The sequence below is a fragment of the Pangasianodon hypophthalmus genome, chromosome 27, assembly GCF_027358585.1.
Source record: "Pangasianodon hypophthalmus isolate fPanHyp1 chromosome 27, fPanHyp1.pri, whole genome shotgun sequence".
In the NCBI taxonomy this organism is placed as follows: Eukaryota; Metazoa; Chordata; class Actinopteri; order Siluriformes; family Pangasiidae; genus Pangasianodon; species Pangasianodon hypophthalmus.
Window position 1 is genome coordinate 4,904,677 of NC_069736.1, and position 23,017 is coordinate 4,927,693.

The 23,017-nt window shown below is 37.5% G+C and overlaps 2 protein-coding genes across 4 annotated transcripts; both read left to right on the forward strand.

Moving 5' to 3' along the window:
* Window positions 1–1,437: 1,437 nt before the first annotated feature.
* Window positions 1,438–11,304, forward strand: slc30a5 (solute carrier family 30 member 5). Of its 2 annotated transcripts, XM_034300680.2 has the most exons (17): window positions 1,438–1,861; window positions 2,835–2,957; window positions 3,379–3,445; window positions 3,570–3,655; window positions 3,750–3,837; window positions 4,606–4,693; window positions 4,774–4,850; window positions 4,944–5,114; window positions 5,602–5,890; window positions 6,876–7,084; window positions 7,701–7,858; window positions 8,008–8,137; window positions 8,627–8,870; window positions 8,982–9,208; window positions 9,811–9,939; window positions 10,044–10,233; window positions 10,788–11,304. In XM_034300680.2, the coding sequence occupies exons 1-16, from the start codon at window positions 1,791–1,793 to the stop codon at window positions 10,212–10,214; spliced, it is 2,328 nt and encodes a 775-aa protein (XP_034156571.2). In that variant the 5' UTR covers window positions 1,438–1,790; the 3' UTR covers window positions 10,215–10,233; window positions 10,788–11,304. The 2 variants fall into 2 exon arrangements, with proteins under 2 accessions (XP_034156571.2, XP_034156572.2); XM_034300681.2 differs by lacking the exon at window positions 10,788–11,304 and having other exon boundaries at window positions 10,044–10,380.
* An 819-nt stretch (window positions 11,305–12,123) lies between these two features.
* ccnb1 (cyclin B1) lies at window positions 12,124–16,248 on the forward strand. 2 transcript variants are annotated; one of them, XM_026921493.3, is made up of 9 exons: window positions 12,124–12,268; window positions 12,564–12,704; window positions 13,823–13,939; window positions 14,106–14,288; window positions 14,373–14,531; window positions 14,621–14,857; window positions 15,468–15,608; window positions 15,701–15,811; window positions 15,886–16,248. In XM_026921493.3, the coding sequence occupies exons 1-9, from the start codon at window positions 12,248–12,250 to the stop codon at window positions 15,985–15,987; spliced, it is 1,212 nt and encodes a 403-aa protein (XP_026777294.3). In that variant the 5' UTR covers window positions 12,124–12,247; the 3' UTR covers window positions 15,988–16,248. The 2 variants fall into 2 exon arrangements, with proteins under 2 accessions (XP_026777294.3, XP_026777295.3); XM_026921494.3 differs by having other exon boundaries at window positions 13,826–13,939.
* The last annotated feature ends 6,769 nt before the right edge of the window (window positions 16,249–23,017 follow it).

Below are 23,017 nucleotides of genomic sequence, written 5' to 3' on the forward strand. Positions count from 1 at the left end.
CGACTCTTTGATTCGGCTCTTTCAGGTCAACGTTGTGAACGTTTTTTTTTTTGTTTGTTTGTTTGTTTTATTTTGTTTTGTTTTTTGTAAATTACTCTAGCATTTAATTAAACTGTAGAAAAGTAGAAATAGTGAGGCGTGTGTTTACCTTTCAGCTGTGTTTATGATGACTTTATCAGGATAAATGGACAGAAGCACAATAACATTAATATATTGATGCTTACAATGTGTAATGTCTTGCTGATTTTACAATTATTTAATGATATTTGATTAATTAGAAGATAGAAAAACAATTTTATGAAACAATTTCAGCCAAAGACAGGCAAAAATAACAATTTGGAAAGTTACAAAATAACAGTAAATAAATGAGTCGTTTGGGAGCTGAAAGAGTCGACTCTGTAGGTGAGCTGAGTCGGCTCACTGGAAAAAAAAAACAAAAAAAACGCCAAAATTCCCATTGCTGCTGCCTCTGCAGATGAAAAGTGGGCGTTTCTGACCTGACGGATGCGATTGGTCGGTTTTAATGCCGAAGCTGTTGTGTGTGTGTGTGTGTGTGTGTGTGTGTGTGTGTTTAATTTCCTGACTGAAGTAGACAGCTAAAAGATTTAAGTGATATCTGCTAGTGACATCTGCTGGTCAGAAGGATGAAGTGCAGAAGTGCATACTAGTGGAGGCTGCTGTGCATTTTGGGACATAGTCATGTATATTTAACCTTGTTCTAGTCTATCGAGTTGCTTCATATTCAAGCCTCATGTGGGCTTATTGATTTTTCTAGTCAGGTTATTAATACAAGATTCCTGTACACAGACAGACAGACAGATTTATTTATGTATCTCCTCCCCTCCCAGAATGCTCAGGTTCTTTGTTGGTTCCATAACTACAATATCTTTATATCACTACTTCAACCAACCTGCTATTTATACTCAAAAGACATGCTGGGCTTTGCATTACCTTTGGTTTTGGATAAGTGTCTCTATCAGTGTGCTGATTTATAATTGATTTATATTTTATCCCCACTGTGGTTCTGTGATTTGTCGTGTTTTTCCCTTTATTGGTTGGATTTTTCATGGTTTGTGTTTATTATTCCTGTTTGGTTGCTCTTGGTGCTCTATGATCTCGATTTTGTTTTGTTTGGGAAATATTGGTCTATCGTGCATTTTCAGTAACTGTTTTATCCTGGTCAGGGTCGCTGGGGATCCGGAGCTTATCCTGGGAACGTTGGGTTTGAGGCTGGACACCATACACACACACACACACACACACACACACAATGAGGGTGATAGGAAGGTAAAAGGAGGATGATATGAGGGTGATATATAGGTGACATGTGGCTGAAATGAGGTTGAAATGTGGGTTTTATGGTGTGAAATGGCCATGTTTACGTGTTGACTTTATTTACACTCCACTCCGATAGACGGCGCTGATACACATTTTCCCCCCGTTTTGCGTAGAAGAAGAACCTATGCGGAAGTGATGACGTTGACTAGCACTGAAGCAATGCTGAATCTAAACAGGCAGATTGGATTTGTGAAACTTTAAAGCTGTTCACTTTGGAAACGGATGATGGGTGTTTCGGTTTATACCGCTGCTCTGAGACAGCTCCTCTGAATCGATATTAGAAGCCATTAAATAAGGCGGAAGTTGTTAGCTACCATTAGCTAAACTATGTTATTCATTAGTCAGTGCTTTAGCTAGCCTCAGGCAGGTTAGCTAGTTAGCTATCTCTTCATATAGGCCACACAATTAAATAAGAGGGTGTATAAACTTTTAGACACTTTTCAACAAACGCAATGGATGACAAATACAGCAGTAATGTCATTTCAGGTGGAAAGCTGGGCCGCGTTGAAGTGCCTAATGCCAGGTAAGCTAAATGCTAATGCTAACCAAGGCTGGGCAATATGATGATATAATATCGATATCGTGATAAATGATGTCATGATACATTTTTCTGAGATATACCAGATATCGTGATGATATAACATTTTTATTTGGAAGCAGCTGGTTTGATGCTTATCTTTTCTACTTTAAAAATTTCATTTATTTATTTATTTATTATTAAAATATATTGGAATTATTGTAAATTGTAGTTTCTTTAATAATTAAATTTTGCTTTTTATTGGATTTTTCCTGTATCTTTTTCTAACATGTAAAGATTTTTAAAACTCTGGAAGCAGCTTATATGATATGATATAAAATGTTACATCTTCAGTTAATAAAATAACAATTTTTAAATTTATTTTTAGATTTTTTTTTTTTTTTAGAATTATTTGAATTTATGTTTTTTATTTGTCACCAGCATTTGTGGTATCATGTCTCTTGCCAATTTTTTTTTTTTTTTTTTTGCATCTTTAGTGTTGTCAAACATAACTCTGTTATTAATTATTAGAATTTATTAGAATATTTGGATATTATTATTATTTCTTTACTATATCTTTGTATCTTATTCTCACTTTCTTTATTCATGTTTTTCTTTCTAAAAACAGTTTTTAAAATTCTGATCGGTAGTAGCTGAACTCATGTTAATTTTTTGTATCTTTAAAATTGTAAAATGTAATTTATTTCTTTATTAATTTATTTTTGTTATTTGAATGAATGTACTGAACTTTGTTTTTACATTTACAGGAAAAATCTCTCTTTGAATTTATTATAATTCAGTTTTAAGTAGTTTATTTTTTATAAGCATACAATTACATGTAAGTAGAGAAGTACAGTACATAGAGGTATTATTGAATTTGAAATGTAACCTACTGTAAAGCAGAAGCAAATATTTTCTGTTCTTTCCATTTCATGTTTTTTGTTCCTTTTTTTTTTTTTTTTTTTTTTTTAAATTTCAGATTGACCAGATACATCGTGTTGCTCTTCTTCACCAAGTTGTTAAAGGCTCTAGGAATTTTTGAGTCTTATGACCTCCTCAAAGTTGTACATATTGTGCAGTTTCTCTTCATACTTAAATTTGGGTAAGCAGTTCCACAAGACAATATTTTAAGTGTAACTTTCATGTATCTTTCATGTTACTGTGTACTTTATTATACGTTATGCCACAGCATTGTTGAATTCTTGACTCAGAATTGGGCAGAAGGAGTTAACCAGTCAGCTGTAACACAGTCATATTAACGTTTAGACAGAGAAAAAAAGAGTGGCTGGTGAAGGAATGGCAATTTATAACCCTTGTAACATAAGTACCAGGAACTAACTTGTTTCACAGACGTTCCACATCATTAAATGTAACTATAAGTGGTTAAAAGCAACAGCGTGTCGTTCTTTAGTAAATGAAACAATATTAGCGTTACCAGATTGCTGTGGTATAAGAGGAATAAAACACTTAATGCATATTAATACTTATGTGTGTGTGTAATTCTTTCCTGTTTTCCAACACAGGTGTGCAATGATTTTACTTTTCTTTCAAAAGCCCTTCTCATCAGGAAAAATAGTCACCAAAAGACAGGTACATTTTGGGGGGGAAAAAAAAGTTAAAAATGTTAATTTATTTTTTAAACAATTGTCTCTTGACTTGTCTTGATCTTAATAATCAAGTTCAGACGTGTTGATATCAAATGCTTCTCTTTCAGTGGATCAGAATCTGCAAGCACGCCGTGATCAGCTGTGTGATCTCTCTCTTGGGATTTTTTGGCCTGACGCTCTGTGGGCCGCTAAGGTAAAGCCGTCAACCGCTTCTGTCAGTACTCAATTCTTTTCCTAGATGTATACATATCATGGGAAGAGAACTAAGCCTAGATTTTGTCTCACAGGACGCTGCTGCTGTTCGAGCACAACGATGTGGTGGTCATCGCTTTCCTCACCGTTCTCTTCACCACCTCAGACGGAGGCCCCTCTAAGGTAAGAGATACCAGCTCACACACACAGCTCGGTTACTGAGGTGTTGATTAATTTTCTATGATAGCTGCAAGGTTTATATTAATGCACTCCTTCTAATATGTTGTCGTTTTTATAGTATGTAAGCCGGAACTTGTATGACAAACGCTCCACGTGAGCGGATTTTAAAAAATGTATGTAGCCGCAGATATGGTAGCTATGGTGGAGATGTTTATTTAGCGTTTTTGGAAGGAGTCTCCAGTGTCAACGATACATGATATTTGGAAGTAAAGCTGTAACTCCCGCCACAGGAAAGTTTTCAGGACCGGAGCTTTGTGGTTTCTTAGAAACATGACAAGATGCTTGCTTATGTATAACAAGCGTGATATCTCAGGGACTAACTTCATACACATTTCACAACTATAATTGTGTGTGTACTGTGTGTGTGTGTGTGTGTGTGTGTGTGTGTGTGTATAAATATATAAGTATTGTAAATATCATCTGGTCGCATCTCACCAACCTGTAGTTGATTATTTTCCTATAACAGCACACCTCCAAGTGTTACATTCATTACTTACACTCTGGTCACTTACTAGTGTTTAATAACAGACCTGTATATGTTTTTGTATTTAAGTCATAACTGAATAATATGATAATACCAAACTCGTTATTTTGTGTTGCTAGATTTTATTCCACTAGTTGCTATTGTAGAATCTGATTAGCATTTCTTTGTGAGCATTGTACAGTTTGTTACCTAACAGCATGCTAAGATCTGCTGTGCTTTTCTCGTAGACGAGAGGCGCTGCGTTCTTCATCATTGCAGTGATCTGTCTTTTGCTCTTCGATAACGATGACCTCATGGCAAAGATGGCAGAGCACCGTATCCTTCGTAAACATGTCAGATTCCACTCTGTGTCATTTCTCTTCATAGTGTGTCTTACTTAACTGTTTGACTCGCAGCCGAGGGACACCATGACAGCGCTCTCACCCATGCCTTGTACACAGGGATCTCATTTTTAGGTGTGGCCGACCATAAAGTGAGTAAAACATCGTTACATCGTTCCTGTTCAGGTGTGGATGAACGGAGACTGATTTTTTTTTTTTTTGTGTGTGTGTGTGTGTCTCTTCAGGGTGGAGTTGTGTTGTTGGTTCTGGCGCTGTGTCTGAAGGTGGCGTTTCACACACACTCCAGAAAGCTGTCAGTGGAAATTGGTGGAGCGAAGCGCCTCTACGCTCTGTCTAACCTGGTCGCTTCTGTTCTGCTGCTGCCCTGGGTGTTTGTGCTCTCTGCCACCACGGAGGTTCGTAACTGATATCGTCTGTGTAGAAAGGATTTAATCATGAGTATCGTTTTGTTTGAAATGGGAATGTTAGAGCTTATATCCTGGAAGGTTTCCCAAAAATAATAATGTTACGCACATAATGAATAGTATATTATTAGTTTATATATACAGTACTGTGCAAAAGTCTTAGGCCTCCTATTTTCTTAGTACAATCTTTGTTACAATACAAAAACTTTTTAGATTCCTAAACATTAGTTTTCCAGCACAAAATTAAATGTTACAGAAAAATGTTTGTATGTCAGAAAGAAAGCAGCATATTACATAGACACTTTTCAGACCAAAAAAAAAAAAAAACATAATGAAGGCTGCTGGGTTTTGCTGCAAAAATAAGAAGCAAGTGTGACAGACAAAGTCTTCAGAAGAACTGTGGCTGGTTCTGCAAGATGCTCAGTAACACTTACAGCTCATTTCTTTATAAAATTGACAATTTTCCTAAAATTCTCAGAGCAAGGTGGAGTCGTGGTCTAGCCTGGTCTTGCCCTTCGCCATGATCGTCTTCTCTGTGATGATCCTGGACTTCTACGTGGAGTCTATCTGCATGACGAAGCTCGAGGCCCCACGCTGCGCCCGCTACAGCTCCTACTTCCTGTTCTTCAGCGGCTTGTTTCTGGCCAACTTCTGGACCCACCCGCTGACGGACCAGCTGCGGACCATCAGGACGGGCGGCCAGCAATCCAGCACTGAGCATGTGCTGTCTGGAGGAGTGCTGGTCAGCGCCTGCTTCTTCATCATGTGTGAGTTACATGCCTTACACTCTGAAACTACAATTCTAAACCCAGCGTCTGCTTGAGAAATCGTGACAGGAAGAGTGACAGTGAAAAACATTAGCAGCGGGTGGCATTGCTGCCTCACAGCTCCAGGGCTCCCGGTGCAATCCTGACTCTGACTTTGGGATAGTGTCTCTCTGTAGTGTTGGATGATCTCCTTGTGTCCACCTGGGTTTCTGTCGGGTTCTCTGGTTTCTTCCCATCTCCCAAAAACATGCCAGTTCTCTACTCTAAATTGGCCCTAGGTACATGATGCCCTGGCGTTCCATCCAGGATGTATTCCCGCCTCAAGCCTAAAAAGTAGTTTTGTTTTTTCCTGTAAATGAAATCAGAGTACTAAATCAAGACATGCATACAAACAGCAAGGTTTTTTTCATTGAATGTTCATTGCCAATGTATCTGAAATGCAACAAGCTCATTTGAATGGGCATTAATACTAACTAGTTCACACATTAGCTTTTTAAATGTTTTAAAAGATGTCCTTTAAAGTGAACAAATTATTAAATGCACTACAGCACACTATGGTGAACAAATCAGTGATTACGCTTTTTTGTTGTTATTGCCATTGCAACCTGTGCTGAATTTGTTCTCCTTGTTTATCCTGAATATGGAGAATAAGGGTGGAGCTGGAAATAGTTCAGACTATTCATTGGTCAAATGCGAATTTGAAAAGACTAGCTAGCCAGAACTTTGGTAGTGTTTGATAACATTACGTTAGTATCGAATACGAAGGAAAGTCCTGTTTGTCTGCTGCTTTATATCATTATGTAAATTGTCCGCATCGTGTAGAAACCTGCGTCACAACCTGACCAGCTCCAGAGAGCACCTCCTATCTGTACGTGATTAAAAATGAACCTGTATTCAATTAAGGTGTGAATAGTTCTGGATTTAGATTAGAAAGTGAATCTGACACACGGTTCATGTTTTTCCTCTGTGTGGATCCATTTTGCAGCCGACAGCATCCTGTCCTCTCCCTCTAAGAAAGGACAGAAGGGCACGCTGGTGGGATATTCACCTGAAGGAACTCCTCTGTATAACCTAATGGGCGATGCTCTGCAGCACAGCTCTCAGTCTCTCCCTCGCTTCATCAAAGACTCGCTCAAGCAAATCCTGGAGGAGTACGATTCCCGACAGATCTTCTACTTCCTGTGCCTCAACTTGGTGAGGGGTTTAATCACGAATCAGTGAAATACGGGCTTCTTAAGGGAATACTTAGGCATTTTTTTTCTACCTACTATCTATCCACTGCATCTATAGGATGTGTACAGTTCTATATAACAGACATGTATCAGTGTATTGAGAAAAGAGTGTGAAAACTGTAGTTTACTTATAATGGAAGTCTGACCCTCATTCACACGAGCAAGTGACGCTCACATCACTTGTAGTTTGTGGGCATGTAACAACTACTGTTGTTGTAACTTGTAAATGCATACCCATTATTGTTATTATATATTTTTTTTAATATATATAAAGTTCCAATGAGAAATGATAGTAGACAATGCACAGCTTACAGTATACTATGCAACGTATACATACCAGTTTTGTTTAAAATCGTAAATCACACAAGAAAGAGGCTGGAGTATTGCTTTAATATTGCTTAGTATGAATGGAATGTATTTTAATTCTATATTTTTTCTTGATTAGTGGGTTACTGGTCTGTAGAAAAATAGTGTTAAGTAACATTTCAGACCCAAAGTACAGTACTGCAGTATTGACAGAACTGAAGAATTTCTGCGTGAGTAATAATGCTGTTGATTTTTGGGTTTTTGTTTTTTAGGCCTTCACATTCGTGGAGCTGTTCTATGGCGTGTGGACCAACAGTCTTGGTCTGATCTCTGATGGCTTCCACATGTTGTTTGACTGCTCAGCTTTGGTACTCGGACTCTTCGCTGCCCTCATGACCAGATGGAAAGCAACAAGGATATACTCTTATGGGTACGACTTGTTTTGTCCATTTCTGAATGGTTGGATTTATGATTTTGTTTCTCAAGCTATGATTTATAGAAAATGCTACAGATTTGTATTGGCATGGTGTTCATGTTTGTAGTCTTTTTTTTTTTTTTTTTTTTTTTTTTTTTTTAAAGGTATGGCCGTGTTGAGATCCTCTCTGGGTTTGTTAATGGCTTGTTCCTTATGGTCATAGCCTTCTTTGTGTTTGTGGAGTCTCTGTCCAGACTGATTGACCCTCCCAACATCAACACCGTCATGCTAGCGGCAAGTGTTTGATTTTTTTTTTATTTATTTATTTATTTTTTTTTTTTTTAAACCCTGCTATTATCCTCAAAATTACTAACATCTTTTATCCTTGGGGTCAATTGACCCAAGCAATTCAAGATTTTTACCCAAGTTTGTGTGTCAAGTACTTTGTTGACTATTTATGAAAAAATATGCAAATCACCATTAAATCTCACTAATTGACCTATAATTGGAAAGAAAGATCTTTTTGGTGTTTTAAATTGTAAAAGTAGTCGTCTATGGTGTGCCAGGAAGTCTACTTGAAAAAAATGCATTTATTTCCTAAATCATCATATCATCACAATGTTAATTGCCAAAATGAGTAAATAATTATATTCTGTTCCAGGTTATTTACAGAGGTTCTGAAAAGTCTGAAATTGTAAAATTGATTTTGACAATAATTTTATAAAATGGCACCCCCTCTATACAGATCTGACATTCATTTGTTCTTATCTGCTCTCTCACCAGCCGGTGTCTGTGGGCGGCCTGATCGTGAACCTTTTGGGCATCTGCGCTTTTAGCCACGCCCACTCCCATGGGGCCTCAAAGGGCTCATGCTCAGGTCATGAGCATGGCCACTCGCACCATGGTCACGCGCACGGAGACCATGGACATGGAGGTCATGGGCACAGCCACGGGGCTCACGGCCACTCTCACGGCCATGGCCACTCCCACGGCTCCGGAGGAAGAGGCATGAACACTAACATGAGAGGTAGCTGCGTATAATCATGCTTGATTTTATGAGAATTCTTTGGCCTAATTGAAAATGTAAAGATGCTTTAACTTCGTCTGGTGCTGATACATGTCCACTGGATGTTTTCAGGAGTCTTCCTTCATGTGCTGGCTGACACACTGGGCAGCGTTGGAGTCATCATCTCTACAATTCTGATCAGTCAGTTTGGCTGGCTGATAGCAGACCCCATATGCTCTTTGTTCATTGCCGTACTCATCTTCCTCAGTGTCATCCCCCTGCTGAAGGACGCTTGTGAAGTTCTTTTACTGAGAACTCCACCTGAGCACGAGAAGGAGCTTAACTTTGCCCTTGAAAAGGTAGTATTTGTGGAGTAGGTCATGTGAGAGTCATAAAATAAAAATTAATCCAGTTATGTAGATTATTTTGCATTAAAACATGCATGTGAGGAAAGGCATGAGATAATCTGACTTTATTGGCCTTCAGCCCAGACACAGTCAACACGTTGATCTTCTTTGCGATTGTTGGCTTTGAAACAAGTTAGTTTCTGTTATCAATTATGTTATAGAAGCTATAAACAACTGCTCCCTCACCAGTTTCTCTATTTTTCTCATTTTCAAAGTTAATAATACAAAAAAATGCAGCTTGTCATGTTATTGAGAAACTGCAAAACTTTCCTGCAGCAGAAAGCTTAAAGTTACAGCTTTACCTCTGTGACTGTTACAAAGCACTGACACTGGAGACTCCTTCCAAAAATGCTAAATAAATGTTTCCTTACAGAAAACCTCAACATATTAACAATTTCACATTTGAGTGTTCGCCCTGATAATATAGAAATGATAATGTGTTAAAACGAATGCGTTAATATAAACCTTGCAGTGCAACTAGTGTCAGAACTGTTGTTACAGAAAATGACCAATAAGATTGTCCTTTCTGAAAACTCCTTTCATTTTCTTTCCAGATTCAAAAAATTGAAGGTGTCTTGTCTTACCGTGACCCGCACTTCTGGAGACATTCTGCTAACGTTCTTGCCGGAACCATTCACCTACAAATCATGTCTGATGTTGTGGAGCAGAGAATTATTCAGCAGGTCTGATAAAATCTTCCCTGTGTACTGTGTTCTGAAATAACCTGGCTTCACCTGCTTTTAGTCGATATTTAAAAAGTGCTGATGTTGCTGTTGTTTTTGATCAGGTGACTGCAGTGCTCAAGGATGCGGGTGTGAATAATCTGACTGTCCAGGTGGAGAAGGAAGCTTATTTCCAGCACATGTCAGGCCTCAGCACAGGATTCCATGAGGTCCTGGCAATGACACAACAGATGGAGTCGATGAAATATTACAAAGATGGCACATGTATCATGTAAAAATGTTTTATTTAAAGATGTAAGTGTTTTTTTCCTGTAAATAAAACTTTTAAGAAATAGTTCTGAGTTGTTAATTTCAGAAAATAAACTTATGGTCTTGTGATAATTCATTTATATGTCAGAAAAAGGGTAATTAAATTCTAAAATAAAGCATTTAATAAAACTATTACAGTTGTGTAGGTGCATAAAGGGGCCTGGTGTAAAAGAACCCACTTTCAAGTCTGTAGTTTATTTCATGCACTCGGTGGACATCTTTCTCTGCTTAAAATGAGCCTGAAGCACATTGAGAACAGGTTTTTTTTTTTGTCCTTCCTGTGTAACTGAAAGCTGATATGTGAAGGTAATTTATAAAACATGGCTCATGATTAAATAGGTACCAGTGCAGTCTCGTTCCACTGAGAGAAGGTCAGCCCATTTGTCTATATAGCACACGGATGAGCATTATATTCATTACCTGTCATGAATCTGAGTGCTGAATGATGAACAGCATTTAGAGGTTCAGCTTGTATGTGAAATGCGTCTCCATGCTGATGAACGGAAACGAATAATGCCTTCACTACACTCTTTCTGCAGAACACTGGAAACAAGCACTTCTATACCTGATACACTGGAACCAGCGCTACCCCAGAGTTATCCTAGCAAAGTCTGTCCACTCGGCAGCCATCTTGGAAATGCTCCTGGCTAGTTATACAAGTCATGCAAGTCCAGCCTGCTTAGCTACTGAAAATAAACCTGACACGGATCAACATGATGGTTCAAAGTGTGGATTTGAGATGGCTGTTAAACTCAGACAAAATGTAAATGTATATATACCGGTTACATACATTTGCCTGTTTGCACATCTGTTTTTGCGCATACCTGTACACAACAAGTCTTACATATGCAATACTGTGTATTAATTATATTGTTTATTGTATCTATTTGTATTCTGTTTGTCCTTTTTCTTATACATTTATACTTGTATATATTTTTCCTCACACATTGTGTTCCATTCCCGCAAGCCTGTGTAGCAAATGCAGCATGGAGAATGGATGGATGGATGGATTGATTGAGTCCCGTTGTGTGGTGAACACCATGTGTGAGCACACTTGGCCAATAAAGCTGGTTCTGATGTCTGATTCTGAGTTGTGAAAATGGCGTAAGAGCAGCACAGTGGTGCCTCACAGCCCCAGGGTCTCGGGTTTGACCCTGAGCTCAGGTTACTAAAAGTTTGGAGGCTCTCTGTATGTCCGTGTGGGCTTCCTCTGGGTTCCTCCGGTTTCATTCCACCTTCCAAAAACATGGCAGTAGGTGGATTGGCGATGCAAATGAATGAATGTGTTGAGGTATGAGAGGAATAGAACACTTTAGTGTGTCCTGTTATTGGAAAAATAACAACTAAACCTGCCATTGATTATTTTCCTATAAAAGCATTCACTGGTGTGTTTTATTCCTTACATAAGACCCCTAACAGAACAGAACATAATACAAAAAAAATCACCATAAGTCCAATAATGTCAGAAGGGATCCAGTGGAACAGTAAATAAGTAGCCTTTTGTGTGTGTGTTTTTTTTTCCTGGTTTCCATTGTGTGGGTGTAATAAGCATCATTTCCATTGAAAAGCTTTACTGTTGTAAATATCGTATGACTTAGAATATAGTTTCATATTCATAATAACTTTCCAAGACACACCATAAGTGTTTTTATTACTCTTTTTTTTTAAAAATACTTTTTTTATTCGTCGGTTCGGTTCATATATTCCGGTGCACAAGATGGCGGTACACATCTCCTAACATGTCACGCGCCTTGCTACAAAGCGAAGAAAAGATTTTAACCAACGAGTCTCCACCCACTCGGAGTCACGTGTCCATTCGTCGCCTTGGGAACGCATTGTTATCAGGTGCAGCTCGACCAATCAGAGTTGGCGGATTTTTTAGAACGCAGCGAATCACATTCGAAAGAGCGACAATTTAAACCACGGGAGAAGATCAGTGGAGTGTTGAGCTGTTTAAACCAGTTTGTGCTGCAGATTGCAAAGTGAAGCGAGTTCAAAAATGGCGCTGCGTATAACCAGGGTGAGTTTTAGTTACTTACTTACTTACTTACTTACTTACATACATACATACATACATGTATAGAATTTGAGATGTTTCTTTATACTTGATAGCGAAGGTTATTTAACGCAACTGTGATGCACGCGAGCCTTTAGTGTCTTTTTGATGGTATATATTTGTGCGCTCGTGCTCGTGTGTGTCTGGCTATTTCCGGTTTGTTTAGTGCTGTGTGTGTGATAGAGAACTTGTTACTCCTTTGCAGTAATGTTTTTTTGTTCTTTAATTTTATATCTATCTCTTTATTTGCTCCCCACAGAGCACTCGCCTGCCCAGCAGCGAGAACCAGAACCCCGTGGCTGGGAAGGCGGTCACCGCGAACAAGCCTGTGCTGAGGCCGCGGGCCGCGCTGGGGGAAATCGGGAACGCGGCTCTGCCTCGACAGCCTCTCAGGAAGAAAGTGAGTTTTTAGTTCAAGAGCTTTGTGTTCTTACTCTAAAGTATGAATACTTGCTTAAAAATACCCGTATGTCCAAAAAACGCGCCCTTTATCTTCATTCTGAGAGAAAAGGGTATTAAACTGCACCATTTCTGGTTGTTTGGGTTTTACCTCAAAGTTGCATCTTTTTCTGCCTTTTTTTTTTTTTTTTTTTTTTTTTTTTTTTCACCTAAAAAGGTGTGTAGTGCTTTACTATAAGTTGTGTACCCTCATTTCTTTTGTTAAAGGAACATTTCACTGTTCAAAGTGGCAAATTGCATATTAAAGGTACCAAACTGCACCATTCCTGGCTGTTTGGGTTGTGCCTCAAACTTATTTTTTTTTATTTATTTTTTAAATAACCTAAAATGGTGTGTGGGGTGTCTTTTAAAAGGAACACTTCATTGTACATATTAAAGGTACAAAAGAAACCCCAGTGATGAGGAAAAGTTTAGTTTAGCACCCCATTTCTGAAGATATTCTATATTTTGTTAATTTGAGTAATTTGCCAGCTTATAGTCTTCATCCTGCGTGTTTAGCGTCTTCCCTGTTCCTAACACACTCTGACTTGAAGTTGTATGGAATACAGCCAGATTGGGTTTTAACGGTGGTATCTAGTGCACGTTGGGGAAAATCACACGATGTGCTACAAAGGGTTGGTGTCCAAACCTTCCAGCTATCAACCATCTATTGTGCACATCTTAGTTTGCCATTTTCAGACTCTAAGTCTTGGAAAATCCCTGAGATTTTAATCTCTCTAGATGTTTGCTTGTTCTCTGCACTAATGCATGACACTTAATGCAGGCTTTTTCTGAATCGGTTAATGCTCAGTAAAGTAAACGCTTGGAAGTTTAAAGAGCTTTATTTCCTTAAGGGCAAGAACCATGTCTCAATGGTTTTATTTCTAAGGCTCTCTAATATGTATACATTGGAATGAAATGCAATTTCTTCAGGGCCGTGGTGTAATGTGCAATATGGTGGCACAGTACACACAGCTGTTTAAAGTGCTAATGCATGACTGTGGGTTTTTTGTGTGGTAACATCTTGTAAATTCTGTGTGTTCCGTATGACTGTCTTGGCTGATTAATGGCTTTCTGAAGCAGGAGGTGAAGGTTGCACCTGTGGTGGTTGAAGAAAAGAAGGTCCCTGAGCCAGTTCAACAGCCAAAACAGGAGCCAAAACAGGAGCCAAAGCAGTTGCCTAAAGTGGAAAATGAGGTTTAGTGACATTCTCTTACTTTCCTTAGGAAAATTAATATAATATTTCAAAATATGAATGGCTGGTTGAAATTCTGGTAAAAATCAAACATTTGTCTTTTGAGGTGCTAGTTTTCAGGCAAACCTTTTCTTTTTTTTTTCCCCTTCCCCTTTTTGAACCCTTTAGATATTTTCTGAGCCGTCCTCTCCTGTGCCCATGGAAACATCTGGCTGTGCCCCAGATGAGCTGTGCCAGGCTTTCTCTGATGTGCTTCTCAATATCAAAGATGTAGATGCTGATGACTACGACAATCCCATGCTCTGCAGTGAATATGTGAAGGACATCTACAAATACCTCCGGCAACTTGAGGTTGGTCTCTTCTTTTTCTTCAACTTTATTTGTTAAATTGTTTTTTATGCTTAACTTCCTGCTTTTATCACATTTGTCTCCAAGGCTGATCAGGCTGTCAAGCCAAGGTATCTGGAAGGAAGGGAAGTCACTGGGAACATGCGTGCCATCCTTATTGATTGGCTCGTCCAGGTCCAAATCAAGTTTCGGCTACTGCAGGAGACCATGTACATGACTGTTGCGATCATCGACCGCTTTCTTCAGGTTGGTGGCTTCAGCAGAATGGTTACTGACTTTCTTCTACAAAAATGGTGGTTGAATGCCTGTTTAAAGGTTGTCTCTCTTGTTCACAGGATCATCCTGTTCCAAAAAAGCAGCTCCAGCTGGTTGGTGTAACTGCTATGTTCATTGCCTCCAAATATGAAGAAATGTACCCACCCGAGATTGCAGACTTTGCCTTTGTGACGGACCGTGCCTACACCACTGCACAGATCCGGGATATGGAGATGAACATCCTGAGAGTCCTGAAGTTCAGCTTTGGCAGACCCCTGCCACTCCAGTTCCTCCGAAGGGCCTCAAAAATTGGAGAGGTACAGATTCATGGCTAATGAGTTGAGCACTTATGTAGCTACCTAATTTATTGGTAAATTGATGCTTGAATCTAATTCTTTGGTTTGCCATGAAACGAGCCCCTATATACATTACTTGCCGTTGCAGTGTGGAAGATGATGGACTGTTGCACCAGAGATAAAGCAAGCTTTCCCTATAGTAATGGCCAGCAACCAAAATGTAGCAAAAGATTAAATTTGATGGCAATGTGGAGAATGAGTGCAAGTTGTCACTAACACTAAAAATAAAGCAGGGTGTTTGTCCTTTGTGGTGTAATCATGTACATGGTGCATTATTTAATACTGTTAAACCCATGTAGTGAGTGCATATAGTGAATTGACCTAACTTTTAAGGTAGTGGCTTTTATGTGTATTACAGGAGCCTAAGCATATGAAGTCATGTTGAATTGATGTATACTCTGGGTAAACTTAATCTAGGTAAATGTAATATGGTCTGTACCTTTTTTTTTTTTTTTTTTTTTTTTTTTTTTTGGAAAGTGGGGAGGGGTTCTGCAATACAATGTATAATGTAGTGCTAACATTTACCACTGTGCATGGGTTATTAATCTCTTAAATCTCAAATGTCTTCTAGGTTACAGCAGAGCAGCACACTTTGGCTAAGTACTTTGTGGAGCTTACCATGGTGGACTACGATATGGTGCACTTTGCTCCCTCTCAGGTTGCCAGTGCTGCCTTTGCCCTCATGCTGAAAGTCTTCAACTGTGGTGAATGGGTAAGTTCCTGTAACTTCACTCTAAGAACCGACCTTTTTGTGGTTTGGGTTACTCATTTCAACCCCCCACCCCCTAATTTTGCTCTCTACAGACCCCCACGCTGCAATATTACATGGGCTACGCAGAGGACAGCCTTATCCCTGTAATGCAGCACATTGCTAAGAATGTTGTCAAAGTCAATGAAGGACTCTCAAAGCATCTGGTGAGTGGGGTTTGGATAATGTCTACAGTAATATCTGCAGAAAAATGATTGATTCATGTCTGTTCTTTTGGTAGGCGGTTAAGAACAAGTACTCCAGTCAGAAGCAAATGAGGATTGCATCCATCTCTCAGCTTAAGTCATCGATGATCAAGGACCTCGCCAAGCAAGTCTCCTAGTGAGATTGGAATGGACTCTAGCACTATGTGCTGATTTTGTAAAAATTGTAACTTAATTGCATGCTTTTACTTGACATTTTAAGTGTTTTTGAAGTGTATGGAAAGTGATTTTAAGGTTGTGCATTTGGCCAGGATGCTTTATTCTACACTGCCAATGTCTTTATTCTACACTGCCAGGTCAATGTAACCTATTCATGTGTTTAAGATGTGCAATCTTGAATTTTTTTTCTTAAATTTTACAATAAACCTTTTAAATGTTAACTATAGTCAGTATTGCCTTCTTCTGTATGCCATGACAAGCTGGTTATTCATTTTTTTTCTTCTCTCCCCCTAGTTACAAATATGGAAGGAGAAACTCAGTGTGGTATAAGAAAATCAGTACCTATGCAGTCCTTTGAGCTTGGCCTAAGTTTTGCTAATCTTAAATGGCTTCTTATTCTCTACTGAAATATGGCAATTCTGTATGTACTAGTGTACATACTAATTACTAAATTTTGCACTTGTCCCCGTCATTGAGCAGTTAACTTCAGTTTGATGCCCTAGACTAAGTTAAAACTAATAAATTCAGAAATGACTCTGATGCTCATACTCAAGTTGCTTGTAAGTTCCTGTTTAATGCAGTTAGCACTTTTTGACTATAGTGAATAAGCAGCTATAGAAGATAACTTCTCTCTATCTTGTGTCAGCTGGATGGGTTCCCTTTTGAGTCTGGTTCCTCTCAAGGTTTTTTTTGTCATGTAGTCTTGGAGTTTTTCCTTGCCACCATTGTCTGGCTTGCTCATTTAGTAAATTTAAAAATTATTAATTTATATCTGGAAATTAGTTCTGTAAAGCTGCTTTGTGCCAGTGCCCATTGTTAAAAGCACTATACAAGTAAAATTTAAATGAATTAATCTAATCTATTGTAATGCACTGGATTTTCACTAATTTTAAGGGAAGGACTGGGTGAAGCTGGAAGCAGTTTTATGTATTGGAATATATTAAAACTGGGTGCTTTTAAATTGTGGTCTTGGACATACAGCTAGACTGTCTTGCTTCCCAGTTTAAGTCTGAAGATAGGTAGCAAGACGTGTATAAAACTTTGTTTAAAAAGCACTGTCTGATTTGAATTTGTATGAGGGCATTAAAGCATGAGTGGCCAAGAGTCAACTAAGGGACTTAACTGTGAGGCAGAATACAATCCTAAGCATAAAGCTGTTCAAGAAGCTTCCAGTTGAAGTGCTACAAGACACACATGTTATGTCTTTGGAGAAGTGCTAGAGGTACCTTTTTAAGTACTGTTCAAGTGCTTTTGGAAAAGAGGACACTACAATAAATACATTATATATTAAGCCACTCTTCTCTGACCAGTGTTTGTCACTTCAGCTTGCTAGGTGGCTTAGTCAGTTTTACTTATAATGTTGACTTGCATTCCAATAAGCAGAGGTGGGAAATACTTGAGTAACTGTAATTCATTACTATACATAAGTATTATGTTGAGGTATTTATAGTTTACTTGAGTGCCAGAGAAATTGAATATGTGAACTCACAAGTATTGTTGTACTCTCAGCCAGCCAGTGACTACACGATACACACCATTCACATAGGCTCAGGTTAGCATCCAAACAAATTCATCCACATAGAAATAAACTATCAACCTTCTCATGTGACCTTCAGTGACCTTCCCATGCTACACAATGTAGTTATCACTATAGCTATCCATGTGCGTCTGAAAATAGAAAAGCCACTGGAATGCAGTGTGGAACTTGAGGATGAGCGCCCCTAGCCCTACCTCAGTAAGATGTTTCAATGTGTTTGAGAAAGCTCCACCTAATTTGAAAAAGCATGCTAACATTAACTGGCTGTATTTAACTAAGTTAGCATGTTTTCTTTGCTAATGCCAGGTTAGAAATTGGCTAGACATGTCAAATTGTAGCACACGGTAAATAGTGATTATTTACAGGATATGTTACTTTTGTCTAATTCATTAGCGAACTATGTAGCGTTAGTCGATGCTTTTGAGCAGGAAACCTATAGAGATTGAATGACGTTTTCAGGCAAAATTAAGTAGTTGCTTCATTTTTTTTTCATGAAAACATGACATTGAATTAATTTCATCAGTTAAAACATTGAATTTTTACTTTTTAATACTAGAAAGAAGCAACTTTTAACGAAGATTTTGACACATTATCTATACGTTCACATAAGTAAAATTTCTCAGTACTTTTCCCACAACTGCCAAAAAGATATCTTTTTTTAATTCTGGAAAATACATAACTGAGTAATAAAGAAAATTAAAGTCATAAATTCTAGCTATCAAAATTTGTTCTTGCATTTCTTCCCAATTTGTTTTGCTGCATCATTCAGGTTCAAACCAAGGAACCAGAGTCATTTCCTGCATACCACAGCCAAGCTGGGATCTGTGTTTTATTTTATTTAGTGTAACACAGTATTGTCACCAATTTATTTTGTATTAATCATAGATTTTTCTGGAGAACTATTCTGTTGGTTGAATATAAACCAGAAGTGGGTGGTTTTAACTCTCATGCTTTTGGGAGGAATGGTTAGAAACGGCTATGTTCATTAATATTTGAACCGTTCACTAATCTTCGGTAACTTTATCATGGTTAGCATCTCTGTGGTATAAATTACAAATTTTTTAATATTTGGGAATCTGAACCAAATAACTTCATTAGCATTAGCATAACTGTGTTTATGGTTCTTTGCTAATTTGGTTAATTTCTATGAAACATCCAACAGAGGGAGCTCCTGTACCATGTTAATCTTTATTCTCACGCTAGTCCTTGTTCTGTAAAAAATAACTGCATTTCCAATTGGTTTATCAATGTTGGAGTCAGCTTTCCTAGCATTACAAACATTAAAAACATTATACACTTTAAATAAAGACACTTTAAAATAAGTCAAAAGTAAACAAGACTAAACAATGCAAACCTGTAACCAAAAATTTGCAAAATTTGCAAAAAAAGTTTATTGAGCCATTTAGTTCCTTATATCAGTGAATGAATGGTTTGTTTTTTGTATGTTACAGCCTCGTTCAACACTGAATCTGAGCTATATAACTTCCCATTGTGTTTAACTGGAATTTTTTGATTAATTTGATGTGCTCTATTTGTCCTCCAGTGCACGTCACTTGATGTATCACACTGTCTCATTGTTCTTAACCTTGTTGCTATATTTAAAAACGTGGCATAAACCAGGCCTCGGCTGTAACCTCTTAACCTTGTTTGCAACTATATTTATAATACACGTAGCATAAAGCAGACCTTTCTAACCTTGGCTCGTAACCCAACAGTCACAGAGCGCAGCCTATACGTCCCACTCATGAAAAACCTGGGCCTCTGCTTTAGCATTCACTATTTTAAGCAGATGGCCAGATGTACCTCAGGAAAAATGCATGAAGTGTAAAATTCCTGCTAGTTTTTCACACAAAATAATCAGGGGTTGGGTTCATATAACCAAAGCAAAGTCTGAGCTGAATTGAAATGCTTTAAGTGGTAACACAAAGTATTTTTAGCTTTAATTAATGATAAAGAATTATAAATACAGTCTAAAATGTTCATTATTGTGTTTATCTAATGTCTTGGCTTAAGCTCTTGTCACAAACATTAGCAAGAGTAGCTGCATTAAATATCATCATTAACTTCCAAAACAAACTCTTTAATACATGGTGTCCACACTTGCGGACTTAATTTAATGTGCTTTTTAATAAAATATAAGCAGTAAATCACCTCCAAAATGCTTAGTGGAGAATCATGAGGCTTTTCCCCATTGTAGTATAAACCAGTATCCTGATTTCTGTTGCTTCTTTGATTATTATTCCTCCAAGTCCAAGATGGCCGACAGTGACACAAAAGCAGCATGCTGTAGATTAAATGCTTATGTTTGTTCAAAAGTTTTATTTTCTATAGTTTTGATCAACAAAGTTCAAATAAAGTACAGTATGAGATTATTTTTAAGTACATTATTATTAAAAATTTCTAAACCAGGCATATATAAGCCATATACAGCACAGTATAATAGGTTTTTTGCTTTTTAATGATAATTTATAAAGGTTTATATATTTTTAATATATTTAATATATTTTTATAAATTGTTAAAACTTATTTTAAAAGAATAATAATAATAATAATAATAATAATAATTATTATTATTATTATTATTATTATTATTATTATTATTATTATTATTAATAATAATTACAATAATAATAATAATAATAATTATAACAATAATAATAATAACACTTGTTCATATTTTAGGTCTAACTGTCTAAATATGTTTAGAAACTAACGAAGTATTTCTAGAAAATACTTTTTTCACCAAATTTACTGTAATTTTATGTCTTTCATGCATCTGGCAAATGTGATATAAATAAGTTAAAATTCACATCACTAATTCACATTTTGAGCAATAAAATAATCTAAAATAAATATATGAATATGCAGATAATAAATTTGGTCCATTCACAGTGTAGTGAAGGTATGTCTGAACAAGTTTAAACCATTTACGGAGAGGAAAAATGTGCCGTTATAAGACATGAATTCTACTCCACTGATTTCATGAATGTGTGCTTCTTGTAATGGGCAGGGCTTATCTCCATATCTCCACCCCAGACAGCGGTGATAATGAAACTCGGTTGCTCTGAAAGACCTGAACTGTTGCGAGTCCCTGTAATTCTTTCAGGCTGAGGTCACCGCTGGCCAGTGAGATCATCTTACACTGCCAATGCTTTCCAGAAGAGGAAGCGTGAGCTGAGATTCTGGGTTCAGGTTTTTTATGGAAGGCCATTGCCTGTTATAGTGGTGGTGATGGGGGTGACTAACAGACTGTAAAGTGTTTATTATAGTAGTAATATTACTAACTCCCATTGCCTGACTGTAAGTGAAGTAAACAAGCAACAGTGCTTATTTACTATATAATGATTCCAAAACACATTAAACTTTATCATGATATTGTTGTCTATTTGATCAGATGAATCCAAACCTGCCAATATTCAGGGTGGGAATTATAGGGAAATTTGGGGGTCTGAGACCCCTAATTAAGATGTTATCATGTCAATAACAAAGACAAAACATTAGAGGGGTTCTTAAAAATGACGTCTGCACAATAAAAATAGTAAACAATATGTTATAATAAGTATGTTTCTTCAGCCTTTTCAGATAGACACATTCAAACTCCCCTAAAAATGTACCATACCATTTCTCGACTTTTGAGAATTAGCTTCCTAGTTTACTTGTGTAGTTTAAGTGGAAATATGTTAAATACACTGTGACGTCAGTTGAATATAGGACGCTGGATACCTGCAAATACTAGCTGCTTAACTTATCTTGCTACTGGCTAGCTACTAATTTGTTAGCTAGCTAACTCAACTGGAGTTGATCCTTCTTTCTTTGTAAATAAGCTAGTTTTGTGCCTGTTTTATGTCAGTTTCTTTCCACATCTATTATTGCCACTAGTAAAAACACAAACAGTTCACTATGTATTTATATTAGCTGGTTAACTTATCTTGCTACTAGCTAGCCACTAGATTATTAGCCAACTACGGTTGACCTCTCTCTCATTTGTTAGCTAATTTTGTGCTCATTCATCTATTATTGTTTTATCTGTAAAACTCTTAAACAGTGAGTATAGTCTTTCCTATTTCTAAGAGTTAGCTTGCTAGAGTTTTACTATCTACAAGAAAGGAAACATTCCTCATAGCTGGTTTACATATTAAACTCCCTGACATGTAATTGTATCATTTGCACTCTGCCCATATTACTGCACTATGCCTTTTTACAAGCGTACTTGTGAGCAAAGTCAAACCACAGTTAAAGCCCTATTAGTCAAGAATCTCTCCAGAACATGTGTTCCTCAGTTTGTTCAAATTGCCTTACACCAAGCATCCACATGGTGCTAAGGAGTGAAGCTGGCAGTCGGAGAGAACCTTCCTGCTGCCTGGAGCCCCCATGCATAAATAAACACAGAGGCCTTCGTTTTCAGAATTTATAGATTTTCAAATAAATGCTCAATGTGCTTACTGAACTTTACAGACCTCTACTGCTCAATGGCACATGAAGGAAAGAAAGGCCTCTATTGTGCCCCACTGTGGCGTTGAGTTTCACCAGGTGTGAACAGGACCTTCAGAGAGGTTAATCAGTTCAGGTCTGAGAGAAATAAAATCCGAGACTACCTGGATGCCAAGTTTGGTGTAAGTTCAGGGTTTCAGTTTATCCATAACTAAATAGTTCTTATTATTTGTTCATTGAAATACAATAAAGCACTGTGAATCACAGTGCACATTCTTATATATGTTACAGTTAGTGATGCATCAATACCAGACCGAATATGAGTACAGGTACGATTCTGATACTGATACTGAAATGAGTAACCCTCTTAGTATTAACTGGGGGCATCATGGAGCATTTTCTTTAGCTCTGGTTATGTTGGTTGCTAACTCCTTATGCTGAGTTTTATGTTTATGTTTAACATGTTACAGTTTTAAACAATATCTTTAATTGATAGTGGTCAGTGCTCGCAGAACTGAAGTGCTCTCACATGCATCATTTTCTCTGCACGCTCATTTCACTGCTACACACTTGCAAATACCTTTTTATGCATGCACACAGCCCCTATTTTTAATGACCACACTTGCTTATACTGCTCTGCATGTATATAATAAATGTATTGTTTAATCAGTTTTTTTAATCAATTTACTCGTATTGTTGGATGATGCTGTAGAGCCTCGACATTTTCACAGAGCATTTGCAGTCTGCTTTGCTTTGCTTTGATTGGCATTGTTAATCATGAATACCTCCAGATCAATGTTTTATTTTGTCTGTTCATTAGTGTGGCAACGTACACTAGGCTTACATCACGTAGTACCATGTGATATCTGATGTTGGTATCAGAGCTTTTTTATGAATATGAGTAAATGAGCACAGTATTGGGCCAATACCCGACATCAATATCGATGCATCACTAGTTACAATAATTAATATATGGTCTTTTTAAGGTAGTTTACCATGCAAACTAACCTAAACACTTGGGA